The 24,738-nt window shown below is 45.1% G+C and overlaps 1 protein-coding gene across 3 annotated transcripts in view; it reads right to left on the bottom strand.

Moving 5' to 3' along the window:
* Window positions 1–7,797, bottom strand: part of TMEM131L (transmembrane 131 like) — a 160,346-nt gene extending 152,549 nt beyond the window's left edge. For all 3 annotated transcript variants that reach the window (XM_082653671.1, XM_082653672.1, XM_082653673.1), the window contains exons 1-2: window positions 7,657–7,797; window positions 6,919–6,989 (exon numbers count right to left, since the gene is read on the bottom strand). In XM_082653671.1, coding sequence (XP_082509797.1) covers window positions 6,919–6,989; window positions 7,657–7,780 — 195 coding nt within the window. In that variant the 5' untranslated portion in view covers window positions 7,781–7,797. The remainder of the gene's footprint in view (window positions 1–6,918; window positions 6,990–7,656) is intronic.
* Between the last annotated feature and the right edge of the window lie 16,941 nt (window positions 7,798–24,738).

The raw sequence follows: 24,738 nt of genomic DNA, 5'->3' as shown, positions 1-24,738 counted from the left end.
TCACCGTGTTAATCTCTGCTCAAGAACCAACCTCCAAGCTCCTGAACCTGGAATTGAGCAACCGTCACTTGACCTTGAGACACCCATCCCAATCTCTACAGCCACACTTCAGCAGGGCTCTGGCTCCCATACAAAGCATAAAACACACCTCCCCTGTGAGGCTCTGGGCTAATGCAGGTCTCTAAGCGGCCACTCCCTCCCCAAAGCCTTAACAGACCCTCCAATACACACTGCTCCTCTCTCCCTCCTCTCCGTTCCTACATTTCAGCACTTGGATCCAGCTTTATCTCCCCAACAACACCGAGCTCTCAAAGGGCGGGGACCAAACCCCGTAATTTCTCCCCACTCCCTCTTGGCAGTCCCTCCGGACCTTGCTAGCTATTCTAATTCTCTCACAGCTTTCAGGGGCTGTCTCAAATACCAAATACAGGCCCCCTCGAAGAGACCTACCTTGACCTCTTGAAGTAAAACTCCCATCACCCAAATCTTCCTCCAATCTGCCACCATATAGCATTGATGCCCTTCTAACAAACTGCATAGCTTATCACTTACTCTATTTCTTACTTATTATCTACATGCCTCCACTAAACTGCCAGCTCCACAAGGGCAGAGATTTTCTTTTTTGGTTCCCATGACATCCCCAGTACTTAAAACAGTGCTCAGCCCACAGTACATGCTCCATAAACGTCTGCTGGGCTAAGCACAGTCTAGGTGTTTCGTAAATACTAGTGGGTATCGCCCCACACCTGTGACATGGCTATCATCAAAAAGACAAAAGATAACAAAGGTCGGTAAGGATGTGGAGAAAAGGCAGCCCTCATTGCACTGCTGGTGGGATTGTAATCTGGGCAGCCACTATAGCAAACAGTACAGAGGTTCCTCAAAAAATTAAAAATAGAACTACCATATGACCCAGCAATTCCACCTCTGGGTATTTATCCAAAGAAACCTGAAACACTAACTTGAAAAGATATATATACACCTATGTTCACTGCAGCATTATTTATAATAGCCAACACACAGAAGCAACCTAAGTGTCCACTGATAGATGAATGGATAAAGAAGATGTGATATGTATGTACACTGGAATATTACTCAGCTATAAAAAAGAATGAAATCTTGCCATCTGTGACAACATGAATAGACTCGGAGGGCATTATGCTAAGTGAAATAAGTCACACAGAGAAAGACAAATACCATATGACCTCACTTACTTGTGGAATCTTAAACAAAACAAAACAGAACAGAACACCAAGTCCACAGATACAGAGAACAGATTGGTAGTTCCCAGAGGCAGAGGTGGGGAGTGGGCAAAATGGATGAAGGGTGTCAGAATGTACCAACTTCCATTTATAAAATAAATAAGGCATGGGGGATGCAATATGCAGCATAGTGACTACAGTTAATAATACTGTACTGCATTATTTGAAATTTGCTATGAGAGTAGATCTTTTTTTTTTTGAGAGTAAATCTTAAAAGTTCTCATCACTAGAAAAAAAAATTTTTGTAACTCTGTATGGTAATGGATCTTAACTAGACTTATTGTGGTGATTATTTTGCAAAGCTCCAAATATAGAATTATTATGCTGTACACCTGAAATTAATATAATACTTTATGTGAATAATAGCTCAATAAAAATTTTTCCAATAAAAAAATGTTAAATACCAGTAGATATAACTTTTACACGGGCCTCTCACTGCTGTGGCCTCTCCCGCTGCGGAGCACAGGCTCCGGACGCGCAGGCTCAGCGGCCATGGCTCACGGGCCCAGCCGCTCCGCGGCATGTGGGATCTTCCCGGAACGGGGCACGAACCCGTGTCCCCTACATCAGCAGGCGGACTCTCAACCACTGCACCACCAGGGAAGCCCAGATATAACTATTTTTAAAACTTCATTTGGACTTCTCTGGCGGCGCAGTGGTTAAGAAGCCGCCTGCCGATGCAGGGGACACGGGTTTGAGCCCTGGTCCGGGAAGATCCCTCATGCCGCGGAGCAACTAAACTCATGTTCCACAACTACTGAAGCCCGCGCGCCGAGTCCGTGCTCTGCAACAAGAGAAGCCACCGCAATGAGAAGCCCGTGCACTGCAGTGAACAGTAGCCCCCTCTCGCCACAACTAGAGAAAGCCCGCGCGCAGCAACAAAGACCCAGTGCAGCCAAAAATAAATAAATTAATGAATTAAAAACAAAAATTTCATTAAGCAAACCTTCCTAATTCAAAACATAACATGAAATTACTTCTCTCAGACACAGACACCTTATCACCACCATACTACTTTCCTGGTCAGACTGTGCTAAAACTCATACAGTAGCAAAGTGGCCTAAAGCTTGGGCTCTGGAGCTAAACTCCTCCTGGATTCAAATCCCACCACTGCTGTGCGTGTTCTTATCGCCTTGGGCAAGTTACTTACCCTCTGTGTGCCTCAATTTCCTCATCTGAAATCAGCTCACAATACTTCATAGCTTTCAGGATCTTAATATGAATTAAGGATCGTAAAGGGCTAAACAATGCCAGTAGTATTCAACCCATGTTGGTTATCATTTTTCTATGTTAATAGTGGAATTTGATTCAACCAAAAAGAAATTTCTATGACAAAAAGATTTCCAAATGCTAGTCAATGCTTCCCAGCCTGGGGCAAGAGACTATTACCTCACAGGGTACCTGAGATACTCATTGTGCCACTTCCTGGTTCACTTTCTACCAATTTCTGATATCTACACGCTCAGGCTTAAGTGGGCAAAATAAACAAGACGCGGGATTTTTCAAGGCAGAAACATTCTTATTCATCACTGTACCGCAGGGGCCTATCTGGGTCAGGCCCGGGCCAGCTGTTTGCTCGATGGACTAACAAGGCCAGGATCGCACAGCCTCACCATCCCATCCCAGACCAACATGCTTCTGCATCAGGAAACGGCTCCTACTCGGCACCGATGTCCACGTCCCAAACCCAACCACGGCCCTTAGGAGTGAGGCTTCTCACCCCAGTAAAGTCTGCGTGGACTAAATAAACAAACTGTAGATTGCCCTTCTTGCTCCTAGAACTGATTCAGAAATGTGATTATTAAACAGTAAGAGGAACTCGACGCCTAAGGCATTCCACCTGCCATCTTCAGGAGTGGCTAACTTCATGAATAGGGGAACTGTTCAAGACACTGAGCACGGCCTCTCCTCCACCAGGAAGAACCCCTGAAGGCCTAATGCATGCACAACATCGTGGCCACAACGGGGCACCCAACCGTAGATGCCCAAACCCTCTTAAGGGGAGCCCAGTTAGGGCAACAAGGCACACACAAGACAAAGGAAAAAATCCAGACACTCAAGAAACTCAAAGGGGAGGAGAAATGGAGACAGTGCCACGGCCAAGCTAGGGGTCAGGAAGGACTGATCTCGGACAAACGGCAGGGCAATCGCATTTGTGCTTTCATTCAACAGATCCATGTTGGGCCTGCACGGTCAAGGGGCAGGCGAGTGTCCCAGAGGACTGAGCGGAGCTGCAGACAAGGTCACACTGCAAAAGGCCCCGAGGGCCACAGGGGGTCATGGAAGTTTCTGACCTTGAAGGCAGAGGAAGAAGGTGCACAAAGCAGTACCTTGCACACAGACAATCACTTCTTGACAATAAAACATTTGACGAAAACATTTGTTTGGCTTCTATAACATCACCACTCTGGAGTCAGTGCGGTGAAGCATGAATGAAGTAGAGTCAGAGAAGAAAAATCCCATAAATCTAAGAATAAAATTACATGTTTTTTTCTTCCTTCTCATTATCACCATGGATCAAGTTTTAATGTTCTTAGACCAAAACATTTTACAACATAAAAGAGTGTAACAAAAAGGTATGAATAATGTAACTTATCTATGCAACTGCTGGGCATGTGCTAGTACTGAGTTATCTGCACTAGTTCAGCCCCTTCAAAGCAGAAAAGCTGTTCCACGCTCTCCAGGGACCAAATCTAGGGGTCAGATGAGATACTGTCAAAAAAACAGGTAACCTATATTAAGCGCTTACTAACTTCAAGGCACTCAATCCTCACAAAATCCTCTGAGATTGGCACCACTATTAACCCCATTTTGCAGATGAAGAAACCAAGGACAGAGAGGTGGAAAGCGATGGAGCCCTGAGTCAAATCCTGGAAGCCCAGCCAGAGGGATTTATAAGGCTGGCAGTTTATAACAATTCAATTATTATATCTGGTTTTACTAATGATGCATTATTCAAGTTCTTGGTCACTTAAGAGACCCATTAAAAAAAGAAAAAGAGGGCTTCCCTGGTGGCGCAGTGGTTGAGAGTCCGCCTGCCGATGCAGGGGACACGGTTCGTGCCCCGGTCCGGGAAGATCCCACATGCTGCGGAGCAGCTGGGCCCGTGAGCCATGGCCGCTGAGCCTGCGCGTCCAGAGCCTGTGCTCCGCAACGGGAGAGGCCACAAAAGTGAGAGGCCCGCGTACCGCAAAAAAAAAAAAAGAAAGAAAAGAAAAAGGCCCAATCTATAGAAAACATGCCCAAAATAGATAACTGTATAAATGTTAGTATTCAATTTTTTAATGCCACATCTTCGGACACTCCTGTTTCACTGATCATTGACAAATCTTCGCTTCTGAAGCCATCTTTTAAGTCTTCCTGAAAGGAACCCAACTTACAAAGTAGGCAGAAAACCCGCAAATTTACATAACACCTATAAATATTCTCTTTTCAACAGACTCCCTGACACACATGAGGGAACTTTTTCTGAAAAAATTCAAAATACTTTGAAAAGAATTCCCTAAAAATAACTCTCTTCAGAACTCTCTGCAGTTTACACACACACACACACACACACACACACACACACACACACACGTGCAGTTTAGATAGATATGCAGCTTAGATAAATATAGATAGACAGACCTATATCTATCCTCACCCCCACCGAGGTACATGTACAGTAAAACAGTCTCTAAAAAATACACATATGGATGGAGTATTTAGAAAATGATTTTGAATATCAGTTTCACTTTCATTATAGCTTCGATTAAATGAGCTTAGTTATAAATGCTTCTATAGTGAGTATTCCAGAGAACAGCTTCTAAAATTCTAACATTTTTTACCAAAACAAACTGTATTATACATATAAACAAAACCAGAAATTAAGATTTACATCAGATCATTTTTGCGCCTATAAGTAAAATCATTCATCATATCAGGGGCTTTGACATTTCCATCTCTGAGCACAGAGACTGAGCCTTCGACTAATGCTGTAACAAATGAAAGTCTATCATTTCCTTTCCTTTCCTTTCAGTCTGGGTTGGCTTCCTACACTAACCAGGAAGAGGTAGAGGGTACGATTGAGTAAAAATGCAAAAATGTATAGATATACACCAGTGCTTCTCAACCGGGGCAGTTCTGCTCCCCAGGGACATCTGGCAAGGTCTGGAGACATTTTTAGCTGTCACAACTTGCAGGGAGGGAGGAGTGACTGCCACTGGCATCTAGCGGGTAAGAGGCAGAGATGCTCCCAGGACAGCCCCCCACAATAAAGAATTCTCCAGCCCAAAATGTCACTAACATCTCTGCTGAAAACTCTGATATACACAAATATGACTATACTGCATTTGTGAAAAGTCAATATGCCAAATGTTCAGCATGGTTCTCTCAGCAGGAGTTGAGTGATTTCTATTTCGTTCTTTTCATCTTTCTGCATTTTTGTAACACTACACATCTGCCCTTTACAATCAGGGGAAAAAATCTATTTAGGAATAAACTTTTAAGAGAAGGACAGACTATCTGCTCCCCATCCTGATGGGGCTTTTTCTCCAAGGACTGGTCTCTTTCAGCCTGCTGGCCTTCAGGGAAGGTCCAGTGCATTTTTCCTCTAAAAAAAATCACCTCTCCACCTTGAAGCTGTTATTCATTAGTCCTGGTTAAAATGAATATTCCAAATATCTCAAAACCAGCCCTCTAAATGCTCCACATACGAGGAAGAACACTGAAATGTAAAACTGCACAGCCTCGCCAGTGAAGTTACAGCTACACATCCTGTTTTCTAAACAGCCACAAGAGACAACATAGAATTAAGTGCTGCCACCAACGTGAGAAGTAATGAACATCTTAAAAATTACTGGCACACAATCTGAGTAGTCCCTTACAATTCAAACCACTCCCCCACCCATCCAAAACATGCATTTGGGGTCACTACTGTCGCTGATGAAAAACAGTCAACAACATTATATTTAAATGTGTACATCTGCAGTCAATGAGAAATTCTCCTAAAAGTTAAATCTTAAACACAAAGGCTTTGCAATACTCTATTGAAGCGGTAAATCTGATGATGCCAGATTCCCAACAAATCATTAGTAATGATTTTTCCACATGCAATCATTACATCACACGGGGGGGGGGGATACGAAACCTGAAATTCAAGTTCTTAACAAGAGGGTGTATTCTAACACAAATTAAAGGCACTTGGACAAAACCCAAGATTACAATCCTTTAAAGTCACATCTTCATCCCAAAGCTAATTAACGCTAACGGCAAGGACCACTCTCTAACATTTCTGAAATCAATATTCCATCCTCCCGTGGTCCTCAGGCACACAGGACGGCTCACGCAGAGATCAGGCACGGGTCCCTCGCCCACCCCGGACCACTGGCGGCCGAGGGGCCCGCCCTTCCCCTCTGCACCGCCGCCGCCGGCAGCGGCCCTGCTGAGGTGGCCTCGGCTCCCACCTCCTGAACTTGGGGCCGGCGTGACTCACGCCCTGTCACATGGCACAGGAGGCGGCCAGGCAGGCCACCGTGGCCAGGTGTTCAGGCTCGGCCCGACCGTTTATTTGCCTTGCAAAGTGGCCCGAGCGCCGGTGCCGCCGTGGGGGCCGGCGGCCTCCGGGCCTCTCCTCCCTTGCACCCGCGCAGCCGCCCTGTCACCTGCCCGTCCTCACCTGAGTGGGCAGCAGGAGTTCCCCTTCCTCCGCCTGCCACAGCTCCACCACGTTCGGCAAGGGCTCGATCGCTGCACCAACACCAAAAAACACACCGCGTTTTTAATGCACGGAAAAAAAACGCTTCCTGTTTCCCGATTGTCCCCCCGTGCACCCGCCTCACCAAAACAAGCCTCCCTTCCCTTCTAGAAGCGGAGGCCACCCGAGGAGCGAGCCGAAGATCGGAACACAATGGACGGGGTGCGAGCCGGTGGCCCCTCGGACGTGCGGGCTCGGGGGCTCTAGCGCTGGGGGGACGGAGAGGAGAGGCCACCCCGCGGGACCCTGCGCTCCGCATCCCGCAGCAGCTGGGACGGGCGTGTGCGGGACACGGCCCGGGCGGCCAGGGAACAAAGCTGCAGGAAGCCGGGCCGCGGCGGGGCCCCAGCGCGCGCCACACAAAGCGGGGGCTGCGCCCAGGGCGCCCGGGGCCCGCGCACAAAGGCTCCGAGGCGCGCGCGGCTAGCGGTCCGCGCCGCGGTCCCCGAGCCCCGCGACTTCCCAGCCTTCTGTTGGCGGGGGGCGGAGGGTGCCGGAGGGGACGCCGCGGTGAGCAAAGGGTACCAGCCCGGAATTGCAACCGCTTTCCTTCCTCCTTTCCCGTTCCTCCCCTCGCCCTCTTATAGCTTTCGGCAGTTCCCCCAAAAGAAAGGGGGGGCGGGGTGGAGAGGGAAGCCAGCGGAGCGGCGCCAGGCTGACCTTGTCCCTGAGCCCCTCCCGGGCGACAGCAGGGCAGGAGAACCTGGAAGACGCCCAGCAGGAGGTTCACGGCCGCGGCGGTGAGGCAGTAGCAGCCCGGCCGCGGGCGTCGGAGCCCCGCCATGCTGCTGCTCGCGCTCCTCTGCGCTGCTCGCCGCGCTTGCCTCTCGCTAGCTGGCGCCCCGGCCTCCTCGCCCCGGGCCCGCCCCCGCGCCGCCTGCCCCGCCCCTCCCCGCGCCGCGTCGCCTCCGCCCCCGCCGCCGCCGCCGCCGCCGCCGCCGTCGCCGCCGCCGCTGCCGCAGCTGCTGCAGGCCAGTCTCGGGCGCGCCGCTTGCTCCGCGCGTGTGCGCCACAGATAGGGAGGGACGGAGCGCGGCGGGGCGCGGGGAACGTGGACAATGCGAAGGCCGCAGCCGCCGCCCCGCCCGGTTCGGAGCACATGGCTGCGGGCCCGCTCCGCGGCGACCTGCGGCTACCCCTCTACGAGGCTGCGGGGCCCGGGCACGTTCCGCGGGCGTGACAGGGGCGCCGAGAGCTGGCGGGAGGGGCTCCCGGGCCACTATCGCCAAGAACTTTGGGGTGGTTTCCGCTTTGTTTGGGCACGCTGGCCACGATCGGGTTATTACCCACAGGGGCAGGGGCGGCGGTGGGAGGTGGAAATGAGGAGTCGCCCAGCAAGAGGCCCCAGACAGGGTATTTATTAGTGGAAATAATGCAGTGGTTGTCAGGAAAGGCGAGTGCTGCCACATGGCTACTGCCAGTTCTGCAGCGAGGATATCCGGTGGCTGCAAAGTCTGTAATTTAGAATTAAAAAGAGCTCTCCCAAGACGGGAGAGGCTGACCTCAGCGCCGCGTGGCGGTGGTGGGCCCGGCACCCTCTGTGGAGACGGTCCAGTTTGTGACAGGTGGGGAAGCCTCTTCCTAGGGGGTTTAGAGCTTTAAAGACCCTGCACACACTCCTTTCGGATTCCTATTGCAAAATTTAGTCAGCCTCTTCTGAAACCTGGTTGGGGTCAAGGACGTGGTGAGTTGCTGTCTCTGACATTCACGGGGTAATATAAGTGATACTTGGAAATACATTTTTTGATGACTATAACTAAAAAGTACGTCTAAGATCTGAGATCTCTTTTAAGTTAGTATCATGCCTTTGCCAGTGGTATCAGGAGCAAGGTTTTTTCAGGGATCTATTTGCACGACCTGGAAGTACTGGCAATCTTAAGATATTTTTAATTTGCTGCTTCCAGAGTAGCTTGTATGAAAATCAGAGAATATGAGCCACGTAGAATGAAGAGGGGAAGTGACCGTGGCACACCTGTCTGCTTACATTGATCCTCTATTTAATTGCTTCTGGTGCCTTAGAGTCTAGACAATGGCAAAGCAGTGGTCGAATAGCAGGGCAGATGCGGAGAAGGACTAAATCAATTATGGATCCTCTCTTTCCCAAGGACATAATACAGTACTGTGAACCCAATCTCACACTGTCTGGGCATAACTCTAAACAAGGTTAAATAGCCTAATTGCTTGGCCAGAACTAAACATTTAAGAAGATTAGCACAAATATAAAACCTCGATGTGAAAAAAAAGAAGGGCACTTTGCATTATCCACTCTCCAGTATTCTCTCTGTCCCTTGCCTTTTTTTCTGTGTTGCCTGCCAGCATCTACCTTTCCTTAGCAAGGATCTCCAGTCCCATCCCAACGCGTCCCTTCTTTTTTCTCTTAGTTTCACTTCTCTAGGTTTGCATTTGCCCCTTGGGCTCTGAAGGTCTTTCTTCTACTGTGTTAAGGCGGCCTTCTATGACAAGAATACTTGCCCAGCCCACTTCGGCAGTAACTGCACTTTCAAAGTTTGTTTCTACATGAAAGTTCTCTCATTGGCCTATTTATTTACAATACGTATTTTTAAGTCCACTTATGACCATACTACTTAGAAAGGAAAGCAAGCAAACATCAACAGCCTAACAGGTTTTATTCAACAGGTTTAATAAACAGACACAACCCAAAACTTTACCAATTTTTAAATTATTTTACTTTTTAGTAAAAGTCTTTCTCACACCAACCAGTATCTCAGAATCAATGGAAATGGCTTAAAAGATAGAAGAAAATTGCTATGGACCATATATAAACACAGCTCTATTTTATCTTCTACTGAAGCTTTTTAAAGGCCAGCTTAATTTTTCAAGTTGCAGTCTTGTGAACTTTACAAAGTTGGTAATGCTATTTGACTGTTGTTCAAAAAGCCAGAAACATGTATCTGCAGTGCCATGAGGTTGGAGAGGGATACAGGATTACACAGCTGTCTTCTTAGATAAATCTGACCTACTTAGCCTTCTCTGGAGGTATTTTTCATGCTGACTCATGAACAACAGGAGAGTTATGGCCCATTAAGTAGCGTCCATGTTTTGAAGTAAATTTGTTCTCCAAAGAAGAGTCTGTGTCATTTGTGCTATATTTCCATTATTCCCCTGTGGATAATAGGTATTCTATTAGAGCTGGAAAAACTTTGGCTATTACATGATAGCCTAACTGCCTCATTTTACAGAAGAAACTGAAGCCCAGAAAGGATGAGAAATATCCAAGTTATAGTGGCAGAGTTATGGAGAAGTATGTATGAAATAATGTTAACTGGAAGAAAATTAATGTAAACATGAATTAACTCAATACACAAATTATATACAGATGATTAAAGGGTGGAAAAGACACAGGAGATATTTTACTAGAGTATATCAATTTTAAATTAGATGCGTGTAATTTTTTTTTAAACCACTCCTAAAATCAACTAAATCTATACTTACTTTAAACATGCAAGATATTGACCATGCTTTTGACTTACTTTACCCTTGTTCTTTTTTTCTTAATGAGTACAGATGAAAACCAAGCAAGTTTATAAATGTGAGTTATAGCTCGACACATCCCACGTAAAGTTGACGGGGAAGGGTCAAGCCCAAATCACTTATATCTAATCCAGAGAAGATTCAACACACCAGGTCACAAGGTGGTTGTAAAGATTAAATGAGATACTGTAGGGTAAGCATCCAGGATAGGGGCTCAATAAATGCTAGTAATGGTATTACCCTGTGTTCACGTTGTGGGGACGTGCCAGACTATCATGAGTACGGTAAATTTGACACTGATGTTCAGTTACTTGAATTACCTATTCATTGCCATTCACTGTCATCTCTTATCACTCAGACATGCTGGAAATGGGAATGATTAATGAAAATGTACAGGTAACAGCTGTTTTCTAGCTCACCTATTCATACATTTCAGGTCTCACCCCAGTAGAGACAACAAAACTAAGTCTTTTATCAAATCATCACCACCATCATTGCTGGGATGCAAGCCTCATCCTTGCCTGGGAGGAAATGCCCAGAAGGGATGGTTTTTGAGTTTGGCAGAAACCTAGGGATTATGGTCAGGTACTCTTGAGATGCAAACCTCCCCCTTGACTCAAGAGGACCCTTCTTATTCTTTCTTCCATTTCATCTCATCTCAGGAAGCATCAATTAAGTATTCACACCTTTCTTAAACTACTCTGTTGTGGTTTTTTGTTTGGTTGGGTTTTTGTTTTTGTTTTTGGCCGAGCCATGTGGCATGGGAGATCTTAGTTCCCCGACCAGGGATGGACCCCTTTCCCCCTGCAATGGAAGCACGAAGTCTTAACCACTGGACTGCCTGGGAAGTCCTATTCTGTTGTGTTAATCCATTGTCCTTTTCTGCCGTGGGAACATCAAGCAATTTGAGGGAGCAACAGTATTCATAGTTAAAAATCTTCATCTTTCTCCATGTTTTTTTAAACTCATAAAACTGTACAATAAAAAGGGTAAATTTTACTGAATAAGAGTTAATTAAATTGATTACATTTATTAGATAGCTTTTTAAAAAAATAAAGACAATTTTTAAAGAGAGGCTAGAATGTGATTTACACAGGATGCCTCGAGTGTGGTCCTGCTACGTGTTTAATTATGATTAAATGAATGATACATGAGTGAAAAAAAAAATAGTCACCTTCCCAGCCACCTTTGCAACTTGGCATGGCTATTTGACCGACTTCTGGTCATTGTGATGTAAGCAGACTTCTACTGGCATGGCTTCAAGGAAAGCTACTGTTTTCCTGATGAAGACGAATAGACTCAGCTAGTACAAGAGTTTTGCTCCGTGTTCCTCTTCCTGATGGAATATAGATGTGATGCCCAGAGGTTTGGCAGCCTTCAGACAAGCCTGAGGACACAAACTACCCACTGAGGATGGTGCACTAGAAAGGCAGAAGTCTTGATCCTAGAGGAATTATAGAATTGCTAGATTGTCTACCTTTTAACATCTTGTTTTGTAAGCAAAGGTAACCCCTTCTTATTGTGGTCAAGTTTTCTGTTACTTCCTGTCAAAAACAATCGCAAGTGAGAGAAAGAAAAAACTTCACCAATACAAAAATGGAAGTGAGCCATAATCATTAACAATAACCAGTCTCAAAGATATTAACAGAATGCTCATATAACAAGAGGAAATAGCAAGTAATACTTGGTTTGTTTTACAAGTGCAAATTAAAAGACCTATCATGTATCATTTTATATCAACTAAATTAGCTAAATGAATAAAAGCAACAAAAGTAAATACTGATTAGAGGGCTGCAGAGAAAGTGTTTAGCACTTAGTAATCTAGTTTATTCTCCAGAGGACAGTCTACTCTCCCCAGGGCCATCACTGTAAGTCTGTGTCAATGGAACTCCCGTCAAGTGCAGCAGACAACTCTTTCTACCATCTTCAATCTGTCCCTACCTCCTCAATCTGCTTTGCAGCTGCTTCTTCCTGTGCCCAACCTTTGAAAGTAAGAGGATCCCAGGGCTTGGTCCTGGATATTCTCTCTCTCTCTCTCTCTCTCTCTCTCTCTCTGAATTCATCCAGCCCCGGTATATTTAAATATTATCTATAAGCCGACGAGTCTCAAGTTTAGAACTTTGGCCCGAACCTAAAGTTCCACACTCGTATATCCATCCAACTGCCTGCTTGCCATCCCCACTTGAATGGCTAATAAGCGTCTCAGACATAACATGTCCAAACTCTTTATTGTACCCATCCAAACCTGTTAAATCCCCACTCTCCCTAACCTCCAGTCCATGGCAGCACCATCTACCCAGTTGCTCGAGCCAAAAGCCAAGGAGTCATATTTAATTCCTCTTTCCTTTACAGCCTTTAAAACTCTCAGGAAGTCCTGAGGCACTCAGCTCCAGAGTATTTCCCTTACCTCACCTTTCTTTCTCCACCACTAGCCTGCTAGCGCCCCATCGCTCACGTAGACTCCTCCAATTGCCCTCTACTGGTCTCTCTGCTTCCACCCTCATCACTTATATATATGTCGGCTGTGCAATGGCCAAAATGACCTTTTTAACATAGAATTCATATTATGTATTAATATGAAACCCTCCGGTGGTTTCCCATACAATTAGAATACAATCCAAACTCCTATCCTTGTCCTGCAGGGAGCTGCGCGATCTGGCCCTGCTCACCTTTCTGACCTCATCTTCCACAGCTTTCCCCTTGATAACTGCTCTTCAGCCCGGGGGCCTTTGTGTCCACCGAGCTCACCAGGCTTGACCACCACCACCCCCGCCCCACCTCAGGACGTTTGCACTTGCTGTTTTCTCTTCCTGGAAAGCTCTCTGTCCTGATGAGCACACATCTGGCTCCCTCTCATCACGTACACTGGGCTGCCATGTATGCTCATGCCTGGAGCGCCCGAGAAGCGGGGCCTGAAATCCAGCCCTGATGCACCAAGCTGGCCCTGGCTCCAGGCTGCCTGCAGTGAGAGGAGCTGCCTTCTGATTCCACAAGGGCACTGACAGGCCAGACCACATGCCCATGATGCTGCATCCTCCCAGAGGGGGCAGCTTTTTCTAATCAAAATATTCTTTCTTTTTTTTAAATTGAAGTATAGTTGATTTACAATGTTGTGTTAATTTCTGCTGTACAGCAAAGTGACTCAGTTATACATATATACACATTTTTTTCATATTCTTTTCCATTATCATTTACCACAGGATATTGAATATAGTTCCCTGTGCTGTACAGTAGGACCTTGAAGTTTATCCATTCTAAACATAATAGTTTGCATCTTCTAATCCCAAACTCCCACTCCATCCCTCCCCCACCTCCCCTTGGCAACCACAAATCTGTTCTCTATGTCTTGTGAGTCTATTTCTGTTCCGTCGTTAAGTTCATTTGTGTCATATTTTAGATTTCACATATAAGTAATATCATATGATATTTGTCTTTCTCTGACTTACTTCACTTAGTATGTTAATCTCTAGGTTCATCCATGTTGCTGCAAATGGCATTACTTCATGCTTTTTTACTGTTGTGTAGTATTCCATTGTATACATGTACCACATCTTCTTTACCCATTCATCTGTTGATGGACATTTAGTTTGTTTCCATGTCTTGGCTATTGTGAATAGTGCTGCTATGAACATAGGGGTGCATGTATTTTTTTGAATTACAGTTTTGTCTGGATATATACCCAGGAATGGGATTGTTGGATCATATGGTAACTCTATTTTTAGTTTTCTGAGGAACCTCCGTACTGTTTTCCACAGTGGCTGCACCAACAGTGTAGGAAGGTTCCCTTTTCTCCACGCTCTCTCCAGAACAAAGTATTATTTCTTATGTCTAAAGAGAAGGGAGAACTGTCACTGGGCACTCACTTTACATTCGTGTCTTATGTAAACCTGGCAAAAACGCAATGGGATTAGCCTTATTGTCCTTATTTTACATGTTAGAAACTGAAATTGACAGGGTAGATTGTTAATCTGGAGTTAAAATTGGACTCTAATTCTACTGCACCATACTGTCTCCAAAGATAAAAAAGCAAGAACTCACTTGGAAACTTCCATTTTTTCCCCCATGTTTCAATTCTATTTATTTTAGGATGCTTGTAGGAAGGTTAGAAAAGTCTATGAAGGCCCAGCTACAATGATTAAGAATAAGTTACGATTTCACAAATAGCTACAAACCATACCCCATCTGTACAATGTCCAGGTGATAAATTAAGGTCAATGTGAAATTCAGTAAAATCTGTCATTTTTCTTTTGAGTCTCCACACTTTCGGACATACAGATCTTGTCCCTTTACTGATTTGTGTACATAGTAGCTTACAGTCTATTTGAGAAAGTTATTTGTGTAAACGTCTAAAATAGTGACTCCATTAACTGATTTGTTTATACTTGCTATTAAAATGTTCTACTTGGGAGTTCAAAATGTAGACCAAAGAGGAGAATTTATTTTTCTCTTCCTTCATTTCTTTCTTTCTTTCTTATTTGTTATTGGAAAAGATATAGAAGTAGATTTCATTCAGAAGGTTGGCAAGAATTGCAATTCTGTAAATTGAGTCAATTTCTTGTTAGATGATCTTGGAAAAACTGCTTTTTTTAAGGTCCCACTTAAGCTATAAAACAAAGCCCAGCCTTAGTCTGGGAAGTAGAAATAGTAAGCACTTTTTCAGCTCCATTTAACAGTCTAAAGTGATTCCATTGTAATTCAGCTTCCTCTTCTAGAAATAATGATAACCTTCATATATTGCTTATGTCATGTCAAGCCCTATCCTAAGAGCTCTGCTTATATTAAGTCATTTAATCCTTCCAGCAAACATATGGGGTGTAGGTACTATTATTAGCCCTAATTTACAGATGGAGAAATTGAGGCACAGATCATAAAGCAATAAGGTGCAGAGCTGAAATTCAAACCCAGGCTGTCTGTCTCTGGAATCCACATTCTTCACCACCAGAGCAATACCGCCTTTACTCTCATGTGAATGGACAGTGATGTAATGGTGATCATTAGAAATGTATAGAAAGCACATGGAAATTTGAAACACTGAATAAAGGCCATTATGGCACCAAGAAAACTAAGAAATTCTCTTTAAGAGGATGTCAATACTGTACAACCAATTTCTGGTCACTGAATGTGTCATGGTTCCAGAAAAAATGGCATGCTTAGTATTGGAAATGGGTCTGTCTAGGTGAGGTAACCCTGAATTAAGTCATATGAATTTCTACATATTGCTGTAGAAGCTCCCCAAACTAATATCATCTATCAAGTTCCATTAGTAGATAGGATTCTAATAGTAGCATTTCAACAACACTTATCTGACTTACCCATCTAAACAATCTAACTGAAATTTTGGAAAATGTGTTTCACAACCTTGAACAAGGCACTTCACCTCCCTGGGCCTTTTCTCTTGACTATAAAATGAAGCCATAAAATGATGTGACCTTTCCATGTCCTGCGTTGAATGATTTTCTGCCCAGACCTGATGGCTTGAGAGCAGGAAGCCTGCATTTTTTTTATTCATCATTTCTTACTATTCCAAAATCCACTGAGTAAAGCAACTTCACAGCTTCCTGAAACTGCGTGCTTTCAGATTACAATCATGTTAAGTTTGGCACTTAAAGTTCAAATAAAAAGCTGCCAGGTCAGCAGCGGGGAGCCAGATGTTATGGTTCTGACGTGATAAGGGGGATTGTTCTTGCCGTTTCTTCGGACCTGTACTGCCAGGCTCCAGCCACTGGCTAAGGATACAGTCAGCAGAATCTAGGGTCCTGTCTGGGGGGCTGGGCAAGTTACCTAACCGCTCTGTGCCTTAGTTTCTCACCTGTAAAATGGAGATAATAATCATCTACCTCATAAGTTGTGGCAGAAAAATGAGGTCATATATATAAGCCTGCAGAAGAGTGCCCGGCACATGTTGTTTTGTTGTTGCCGTTTCCTGTATTAAGAAAAACAAAATGAGAACTTGAAGGAGGTCAGCCCGAAGAGTTTGTAGGATCACAGCAGGAGAGAAGCTCAGGTTGATGGCCCAGACGATGCTTCTACCGAGTCAACGTTAATGCCAGGCCCACATGAACAGAATGCCCTCATGTTGTGAAAAGTCTCCACTTCAGTTCTTTTATTTAGACATGTGTTTCAATTCCCAGGCGGGCAAGGCAATATAGGGCTTCCTTATTTTCCCTCCAACTGCAAAATAAAACTGCCCAGCCATTGGGAAAGGAACATCTCGATTAAGATCTGATCTGCATGATCAAACAATACACGCTCACAGGGCACAACGATTCCACGTCCTGCTAAACTCAGACCTCCCACACACCTCCCTCGGGAAAGAAGAGGCACACAAGCGATCAGGGGTCTCCACTGCGCGCAAACTCAGTTTGCCGCACCTCGCCACCCTCGCCGTACCCTGACCGCCTGGCAGCGCAGGGGAGCAGCCCTAGAAACCAAGCAGCAGGCAAACAAAAGGCAGGGCAAGCAACCTGAGCAAGCCGGCCGGTGCATCCCTAACTGGGGCACAGCTCTGAGGCCAAGGGCAGAATCACACACAGCTGGGGGTGAGCCTCGCACCGCGGCTGCAGGAGCTGCAGCCAGAGGACTGGAGAAAAAGCCTCCAACGTCAGCCGGCGGCTCTTCGGAGACACCTGGCTTCCCAGAAAGTAGTGAGAGGCGCACGACGGAGAAAGCACACCGTCTAGGGCTCGGGAGACAGGTTCAGTCTCAGGGGGCTGCGCCCTTGGTCCCTCCCGCGGCCCTGTTTCCTCTGTGAGCACTTTAAACCGGGAGCTGCGGGTAAATGACTCGGGGAGTGGAAGGTTGGCGAATTGGTTAAGAGACTTTGGCAATCACCTGTGTGTGAGGAAAGCAGGGTCTAGACTAGAGCGGTACTGGCAGTTTTGCTAAATGGCAATCGAGTTTTTCCCGCCAGTGTGTAGGCAAATTCTTCCGAGCCAGCCCAATAGATTTGAAGAAATGACCCCCTTCCGCTCCCCTTGGAAATTATTTTTGCTCTGTGTTAAAGATCATTCCAGTCCTGAAATTTTTTTTATTGCTAAATCAGCCTCAATTAAAAGTGCAACTTAAGGGGTTTCCCTGGTGGCGCAGTGGTTGAGAGTCTGCCTGCCGATGCAGGGGATGCAGGTTCGTGTCCCGGTCCGGGAAGATCCCACATGCCGCGGAGCGGCTGGGCCCGTGAGCCATGGCCGCTGAGCTTGTGCGTCCGGAGCCTGTGCTCCACAACGGGAGAGGCCACAACAGTGAGAGGCCCGCGTATAGCAAAAAAAAAAAAAGTGCAAATTAAGATAACTCTGCAGTATTATTTCATAATGATTAAATTAATGACAACAAAAACGCAAATTATTATGAAACCCAGTGTTGGGAAAGATTCAAAGAAGCCCACTCTTCACAGTGCCAAGGACAGGACAAGTTGGTACTTTTTCTTGAAGGCAACCAAATACAGAATAAAAGCCATAAAAATGATTATACCTTTTGACACAGTAATATTCTTGGAAATTTATTTTGAGAAAATCATTTTAAATGAAAAATATTTTACAAGATATTTATGGCAATGTTATTTGTGATAGCTCCAAACTGGAAACACCCGAAATAAATCCACTAACATGGAAATGGCAACGATAACTATGATAGATTTGGTGAAAAACTACTCAGTACAGTGAGAAATATATAAAAGGTTTTTAAAATACTGTACAGAGAAAAAAGTACACACACGTGAGGCTGGAGCAAAAGGGACTTCTAGGCAATAAAGCCGGGAAAGGGTGGAGGACAGTGTTTCTTTTGGGCAGAACATGGGGACTGTGAAGTGGGAAGGGAGGTGCAGCTCCACTTGGAAAGGTGTAAGTGGCAGGATCAACAAGCACATGGCGCGTGGATTGAAACACAAACCAAGACCTGAAACTGTAGGAGAGGAGGTGTGTGAGGGGTGAATTTGGTAACCTCAGTGGGCAAGGGGATCAGTGGTCGGTCCTCTCTCTGCCCCTCCAGTGAGCAGATAATCCAAGGCACCTCTGAAGGAGGAAACCGGTATGCAGGTCAGTGTCTTCGAGGGAGAAGGGATCTGAACAGGAAATGGCTAAGACTGTCCTAGTTGTCAAAGGAAGTTGACGTAATGAAGACAGGACTCTGGGAAAATGTTGCTCAATTATTAAGACCTAACACTTCAAATCACCTCTGAAAAAAAAAGCCGGGGTGGTATCTTAAAACCAACAGGTAAGAGGTCAAGAGGATTACATGGAATAATACGTGCAAAAGCACTGTGCCAACTGAGAAATGCTTGGTAAGTACTTCCTCTGAAGACTAAGGCTTCATTCTAAGGAAGAAGCCTGCAAAGTTAGCCAGTATGTTCTTAACTCTAATCGTAAATCAATAGATGACTTTATAAATTCTTACAGTTTTAGTTTTGACCAAGTAGTGGTAAAATCATATGCTTGTATCTTCACCATTTAACCATGTTGACTCTTTTCAAGAGATTCCTGGTGATCTCTAAGCTAGCCGTAATTAAATTGATTGAGTGAATTAGAGAAATAATCTAAAACGCCAAATCAACTATGATTGGCTCCATGATGTTCGTATTCTGCGTGTTTTATGTGGACAAATTTTTTTAAATCTTTATTGAATTTGTTACAATATTGCTTCTGCTTTATGTTTTGGCTTTTTGGCCACAAGGCACTTGGGATCTTAGCTCCCCAACCAGGGATCGAACCCGCACCCCCTACATTGGAAGGCGAAGTCCTAACCACCGGACCACCAAGGAAGTCCCTATATTCTGAATATTTTAAATCCAACACCACTCATTCATTCATTCATTCATTCATCCAGGTCAGTCTGGAGAGAAGTGCTGTGTCTGTGTAAGCAGGGTAAACTATAAGGCAATAGGAAGTTACAGAACACTATAGACTTTAGGGAAAGAGAAATACGAAAGCAGGGATACGTTATACAAATTGTCCTTTCTGCTGATCAAAATGAGTAAATAACTTACATCTTTGCAAAAGACAACATTTGATCTTTCTTGCTAAGCTTATCATGCGGCCTCACAACGCCTGCTGAATTACGCTCGCTGCATGCTTGCACTTACACGCACTTACGTGTTTCCTTAATGTTCAGCTCACCAGGGCCAAGACTCAGCTTCTACTTCTGCCTGAGAGATATCAAGTTTCACTCCTGTTGTCTGAATCTTCTATACCTTCCCCCAACCCACCCACCTTCTGTGCCTTATTAAAATGAACACTTTCTTTTGATTTTCTTCTTGGGACCACTGGGTCTAGGTATTTTTCCCTACTGTTGTCAAACATCACCTGTGTCTTTAAGCCCAGTGTCTGAAGGGATAGAGCAGCACTTCTAGCTGAAAAAGGCAGTCATCTTGATTTGATACCGGTTTATCCTTGTGATGAAAGTACCGTTTCATTTTTGACGGCCTTAATTTAGCATTTATCCTGGGGGTTGGGTTTTGTGTTGCCTTTACGCGCGCGCGTGCACACACACACACACACACACACACACACACACACAGAGCCTAGTTCTTTTTAGGCACCTCTCCAGCTGTGAGTTTAGCAAGCCTTCCTGCTAATGGGGAGACAGACAGAATTACTGCTCCAAACATTCCCCTGCCACTGATCCAGAACATGTGTTATCATATCACACACTCTAAATTGATTCCGAATCCCTGCCAACAGGGCACAGTCTGCATTCCAAATACCTAAGGCCCTGAGACAGTGAGCTGTAAAACAGAAATAGGCCATGCTTCCTTCTTTAATTTGATGTAAGCATGAGTAAGTTTGCCAAACATATTTGATTTTTAGAATTTTTTTTTCCTGAAAACATAGAGCAGCCCACAAAATCTCTATACCTTAGTGACAATAGACTTTATCCTGAAAGTCCCCAGCCCCCCAATTCTTAATGTCACTTCCAATCTCTTGGTGAAGGGTGGTTAACAGGAAATAGGGCAAGACTGAGGGGAGCTCACATTTAAGATAATAAAGTGACTCTCATTCAACTGGTGAGAGACGTAAACAGTCTGGCTATGATGGTCTCCTGGGAGTAGAGGTCTAGGATTTCAAATGGTATATAAACAGTTGCAGAATCTCTGCAATTACTCTGGAAATGAACTCCTAGTCCAGATGGCAATGTAAGGAATAATCACCTATTTTCAGTCCTGTGCTATCCCGTATGTATGACCTGAGCTACTGTCAATTTATTTCTTGTTCAGAATAATTGTGTAGATTATCGAACAAATATCGCTAAAACTTCTCTTTATTTTTGTGAGTCTTGAGGACTGAAGAGTGGGAGTTGGGAAAAGAAAGAGTAAGTGTCACTAGGAACCTGGCATTGGGAACATCCTGGGGATAAGTAGGGCAGCTGGTTGATCTCAGAAGTTCTGAGTCCCAACTTGGTTACCATGGTCATACCATTCCACCCCATAATTTCACCTGGCAAGGTCTCCATTGTGTCATCACTCCTGAACACTACCCCATCCCACTCTTCTTTGATCCAACTCTTCCTCACTAGATCCTAAGAGATAGCCACATAAGCAGACATAGGTACAGGGAGTTAATACTTTGTGACAAATGGGATAATGCCAGAGGGTGAATTGCCAGGAAAGTACTCAAACATTATAGAAGTGGGTTCTGCATATTTATGACTTAAATTTCATTGTATATGGAAGAGTGGTAGTATCATGTTGGCATGGCTTGGTTTTCCCCAAATGTATCAGCTAGTGCTAACTAATAAATAAAATCTGACTAGCTGCACAATTACCCCAGCTGATTTTCAGGTTTCTCTGGCATAATGAAGACATTGCTCTGCTAGCCTTCAGGAGGCCTGGCTTCCAGGACCAGCTTATGGTCCCCCAGCTGAGTGATTTCCACTCACACCCTCGAGTTCTTTTTTTTAATTTTTATTTTATATTGGAGTATAGTTGATTTACAATGTTGTGTTAGTTTCAGGTGTACAGCAAAGTGATTCAATTATACATATACATATATCCATTCTTTCAGATTCTTTTCCCATCTAGGTTATTACAGAATATTGAGTAGAGTTCCCTGTACCATATGGTAGGTCCTTGTTGTTTATCTATATAGTAGTATGTATATGTTAATCTCAAACTCCTAATTTATCCCTCCCCCCACCTTTCCCCTTTGGTAACCATAAGTTTTTTTCAAAGTCCATGGGTCTGTTTCTGTTTTGTAAATAAATTCATTTGTATCTTTTTTTTTTTAGATTTCACATATAAGTGACATCACATGATATTTGTATTCCTCTGTCTGACTTACTTCACTTAGTATGATAATCTCTAGGTCCATCCATGTTGCTAATCGCTAGGTCCATCCATGTTGCTGCAAATAGTATTATTTCATTCTTTTTTATGGCTGAGTAATATTCCATTGTATATATGTACCACATCTTCTTTATCCATTCCTCTGTCAATGGACATTTAGGTTCCTTCCATGTCTTGTTGAGTGCTCTGGTTCTTTAACAGCAAGATGGAGGAGTTGGGCTGGTGTTGCACCCTGAAGCTTTTTCCTAGGTCTGAAGTTCAATGATCCTTTTCCTTACTGGTCTTTTCTTCTCTGAGATTAAAGATTTAACTGTACATTTCTAGATTGATTTGTTTGATATTGCTAATTTCAAACCTTTAAGAAATGAAAACAATAATGTTTGAAGGAGGAGTGTATATTCTCAAAATAAAGGAATTCAAACTTTATTATACAATTTTTTTTATAAAACTGATTTTATTTTTTTAATTTATTTTATTTATCTTTGGCTGCATTGGGTCTTCGTTGCTACACGTGGGCTTTCTCTAGTTGCGATGAGCAGGGGCTACTCTTCATTGCGGTGTGCAGGCTTCTCATTGCGGTGGCTTCTCTTGTTGTGGAACACGGACCCTAGACACGTGGGCCTCAGTGGTTGTGGCACACAGGCTCAGTAGTTGTGGTGCACGAGCTTTAGAGCACAGGCTCAGCAGTTGTGGTGCACAGGCTTAGTTGCTCCATGGCTTGTGGGATCTTCCCAGACCAGGGTTCAAACCCATGTCCCCTGCATTGGCAGGTGGATTCTTAACCACTGCATGACCAGAGCAGCCCTATACAATTTTTTAAAGGTATAATTATGTCTGTTTGGGAGAGGCAATACATAAGATTATAATAGGAAAGAATGATTCACGTCTGTTTAAGTATAATAGGTGTTTTCATTTCCTGAAAAGTCAAATTATGAACCATTTTATAAAACTAGATTTAAAGTCTATGGCAACAAAAGTGGATTCTTCTTAAGTATCAAGACATAAGTCTACATATTTTTTAATTTATTTGTTTATTTATTTTTGGCTGCATTGGGTTTTTGTTGCTGCACGTGGACTCTCTCTAGTTGCGGCAAGCGGCACATGGGCTCAGCAGTTGTGGCTCGCGGGCTCCAGAGCGCAGGCTCAGCAGTTGTGGCGCACAGGCATAGTTGCTCCGCGGCATGTGGGGTCTTCCCGGACCAGTGCTCGAACCCATGTCCCCTGCATTGGCAGGCAGACCCTTAACCACTGCGCACCAGGGAAGTCCAAGTCTACATATTTAAAGTCCCCCTGGAGGAATGTTCTCCTATGTTTATTTCTCTGTATCCTGTTACAACAGATATCATGATCAGCACTTTGCTATAAAAGCCACTGACCGTAAGTATTTGAATTCATTGACCTGGGTCCCAACCCAGAATATTGGAACTCTCTGGAAGGAAGGAGATCTGCTTTAGTTGATTGTGAGATGAGAATATTTAAGAGCCATTTGAAAAAGGGCTGGAGAACTTTCTCCTGTGTAACCTGGAACAGGAGCCAGTTGGTGGTGGTGCAGTGGCAGACAGGGACAGACAATTTTCAGTAGGGAGGTCAAGGTGGGCCTCAATAAAAAGATGACATTTGAGCAGGAGTTAACTTTGCAACTAGCTGGAGGAAGAATATTCCAGGCAGAGTATACCCTGTGGCAGGAGTGTGCCTGTGGAAAGCCAGTGTGGCCGGAGCAATGTGAGATGGAACATTTGGAAGATGCGATCAGAGGGCAGAATGTCAGGCAGAGTGAGCACTGCCTCCTGGGCCATTGTCAAGACTTTGAAATGTACTTTTACTTTGCGGAAAGATGGGGAGTCAGGAAAGGCTTTCGGCAGAATGACCTGATCTGATGGACATTTCGGGGGGATCCCTCTGGCGGCAGTGTTGAGAGTAGACTGTCCGAGGGCAGCGATGCAACAATCAGACTGGGGGCTAAACGGGTCACCTAGTCTAGAAATTATTAGTGACTTGCAGCAGGTGAGAGCAGGGGAGGGACTCAGAGGTAGTGAGATTCCAGATCTGTTTTAGTTTTTTTTTTGCAGCACGCAGGACTCTCACTGTTGTGGCCTCTCCCATTGCAGAGCACAGGCTCCGGACGCGCAGGCTCAGTGGCCATGGCTCACGGGCCCAGCTGCTCCGCGGCAGGTGGGATCTTCCTGGACCGGGGCACGAACCTGTGTCCCCTGCATCGGCAGGCGGACTCTCAACCACTGCACCACCAGGGAAGCCCCAGATCTGTTTTAAGAGTCAAGAAGATTTCCTGACTTAGATTGTTTGTGAGATGTGAATTTTAAAAACGGAGCCAAGAATGATTCCAAGCGACCCCAAGAGTGGAGTCGCCATCAGCTGAGATGGTGGTAAAATAAAACTTCCAACTCCTCCACAAATCTGTATTTTTCCTTGCTTTAAAAAACCGTCAGGACGAGGGGAAGATGGCGGAAGAGTAAGTCGCGGAGATCACTTTCCTCCCCACACCAGAAATACACATACACGTGGAACACGTGTTCCTACAGAACACCTACTGAACGCTGGCAGAAGACCTCAGACCTCCCAAAAGGCAAGAAAGTCCCCAGTTACCTGAGTAGGGCAAAAGAAAAAAGAATAAACAGAGACAAAAGGATAGGGACGGGACCTGCACCAGTGGGAGGGAGCTGTGAAGGAGGAAAGGTTTCCACACACTAGGAAGCCCCTTTGCAGGCGGAGACTGCGGGTGGTGGAGGGGGACAGCTTCGGGCCGCGGAGAAGAGCTCAGCAACAGGGGTGCAGAGGGTAAAGCGGGGAGATTCCCGCACACAGGATCAGTGCCGACCAGCACTCACCAGCCCGAGAGGCTTGTCTGCTCACCCGCCGCGGGGCGGGGGGGGGTGTGCTGGGAGCTGAGGCTCGGCCTTCAGGGAGAGGTCGGAGCGCAGGGAGAGGACTGGGGTTGGCAGCGTGAACACAGCCAGCAG

Source organism: Grampus griseus (genome assembly GCF_964374135.1).
Source record: "Grampus griseus genome assembly, chromosome: 4".
In the NCBI taxonomy this organism is placed as follows: domain Eukaryota; kingdom Metazoa; phylum Chordata; class Mammalia; order Artiodactyla; family Delphinidae; genus Grampus; species Grampus griseus.
The sequence above is the reverse complement of the archived record's forward strand: the minus strand, read 5'-3'. Positions and strand labels throughout refer to the sequence as shown.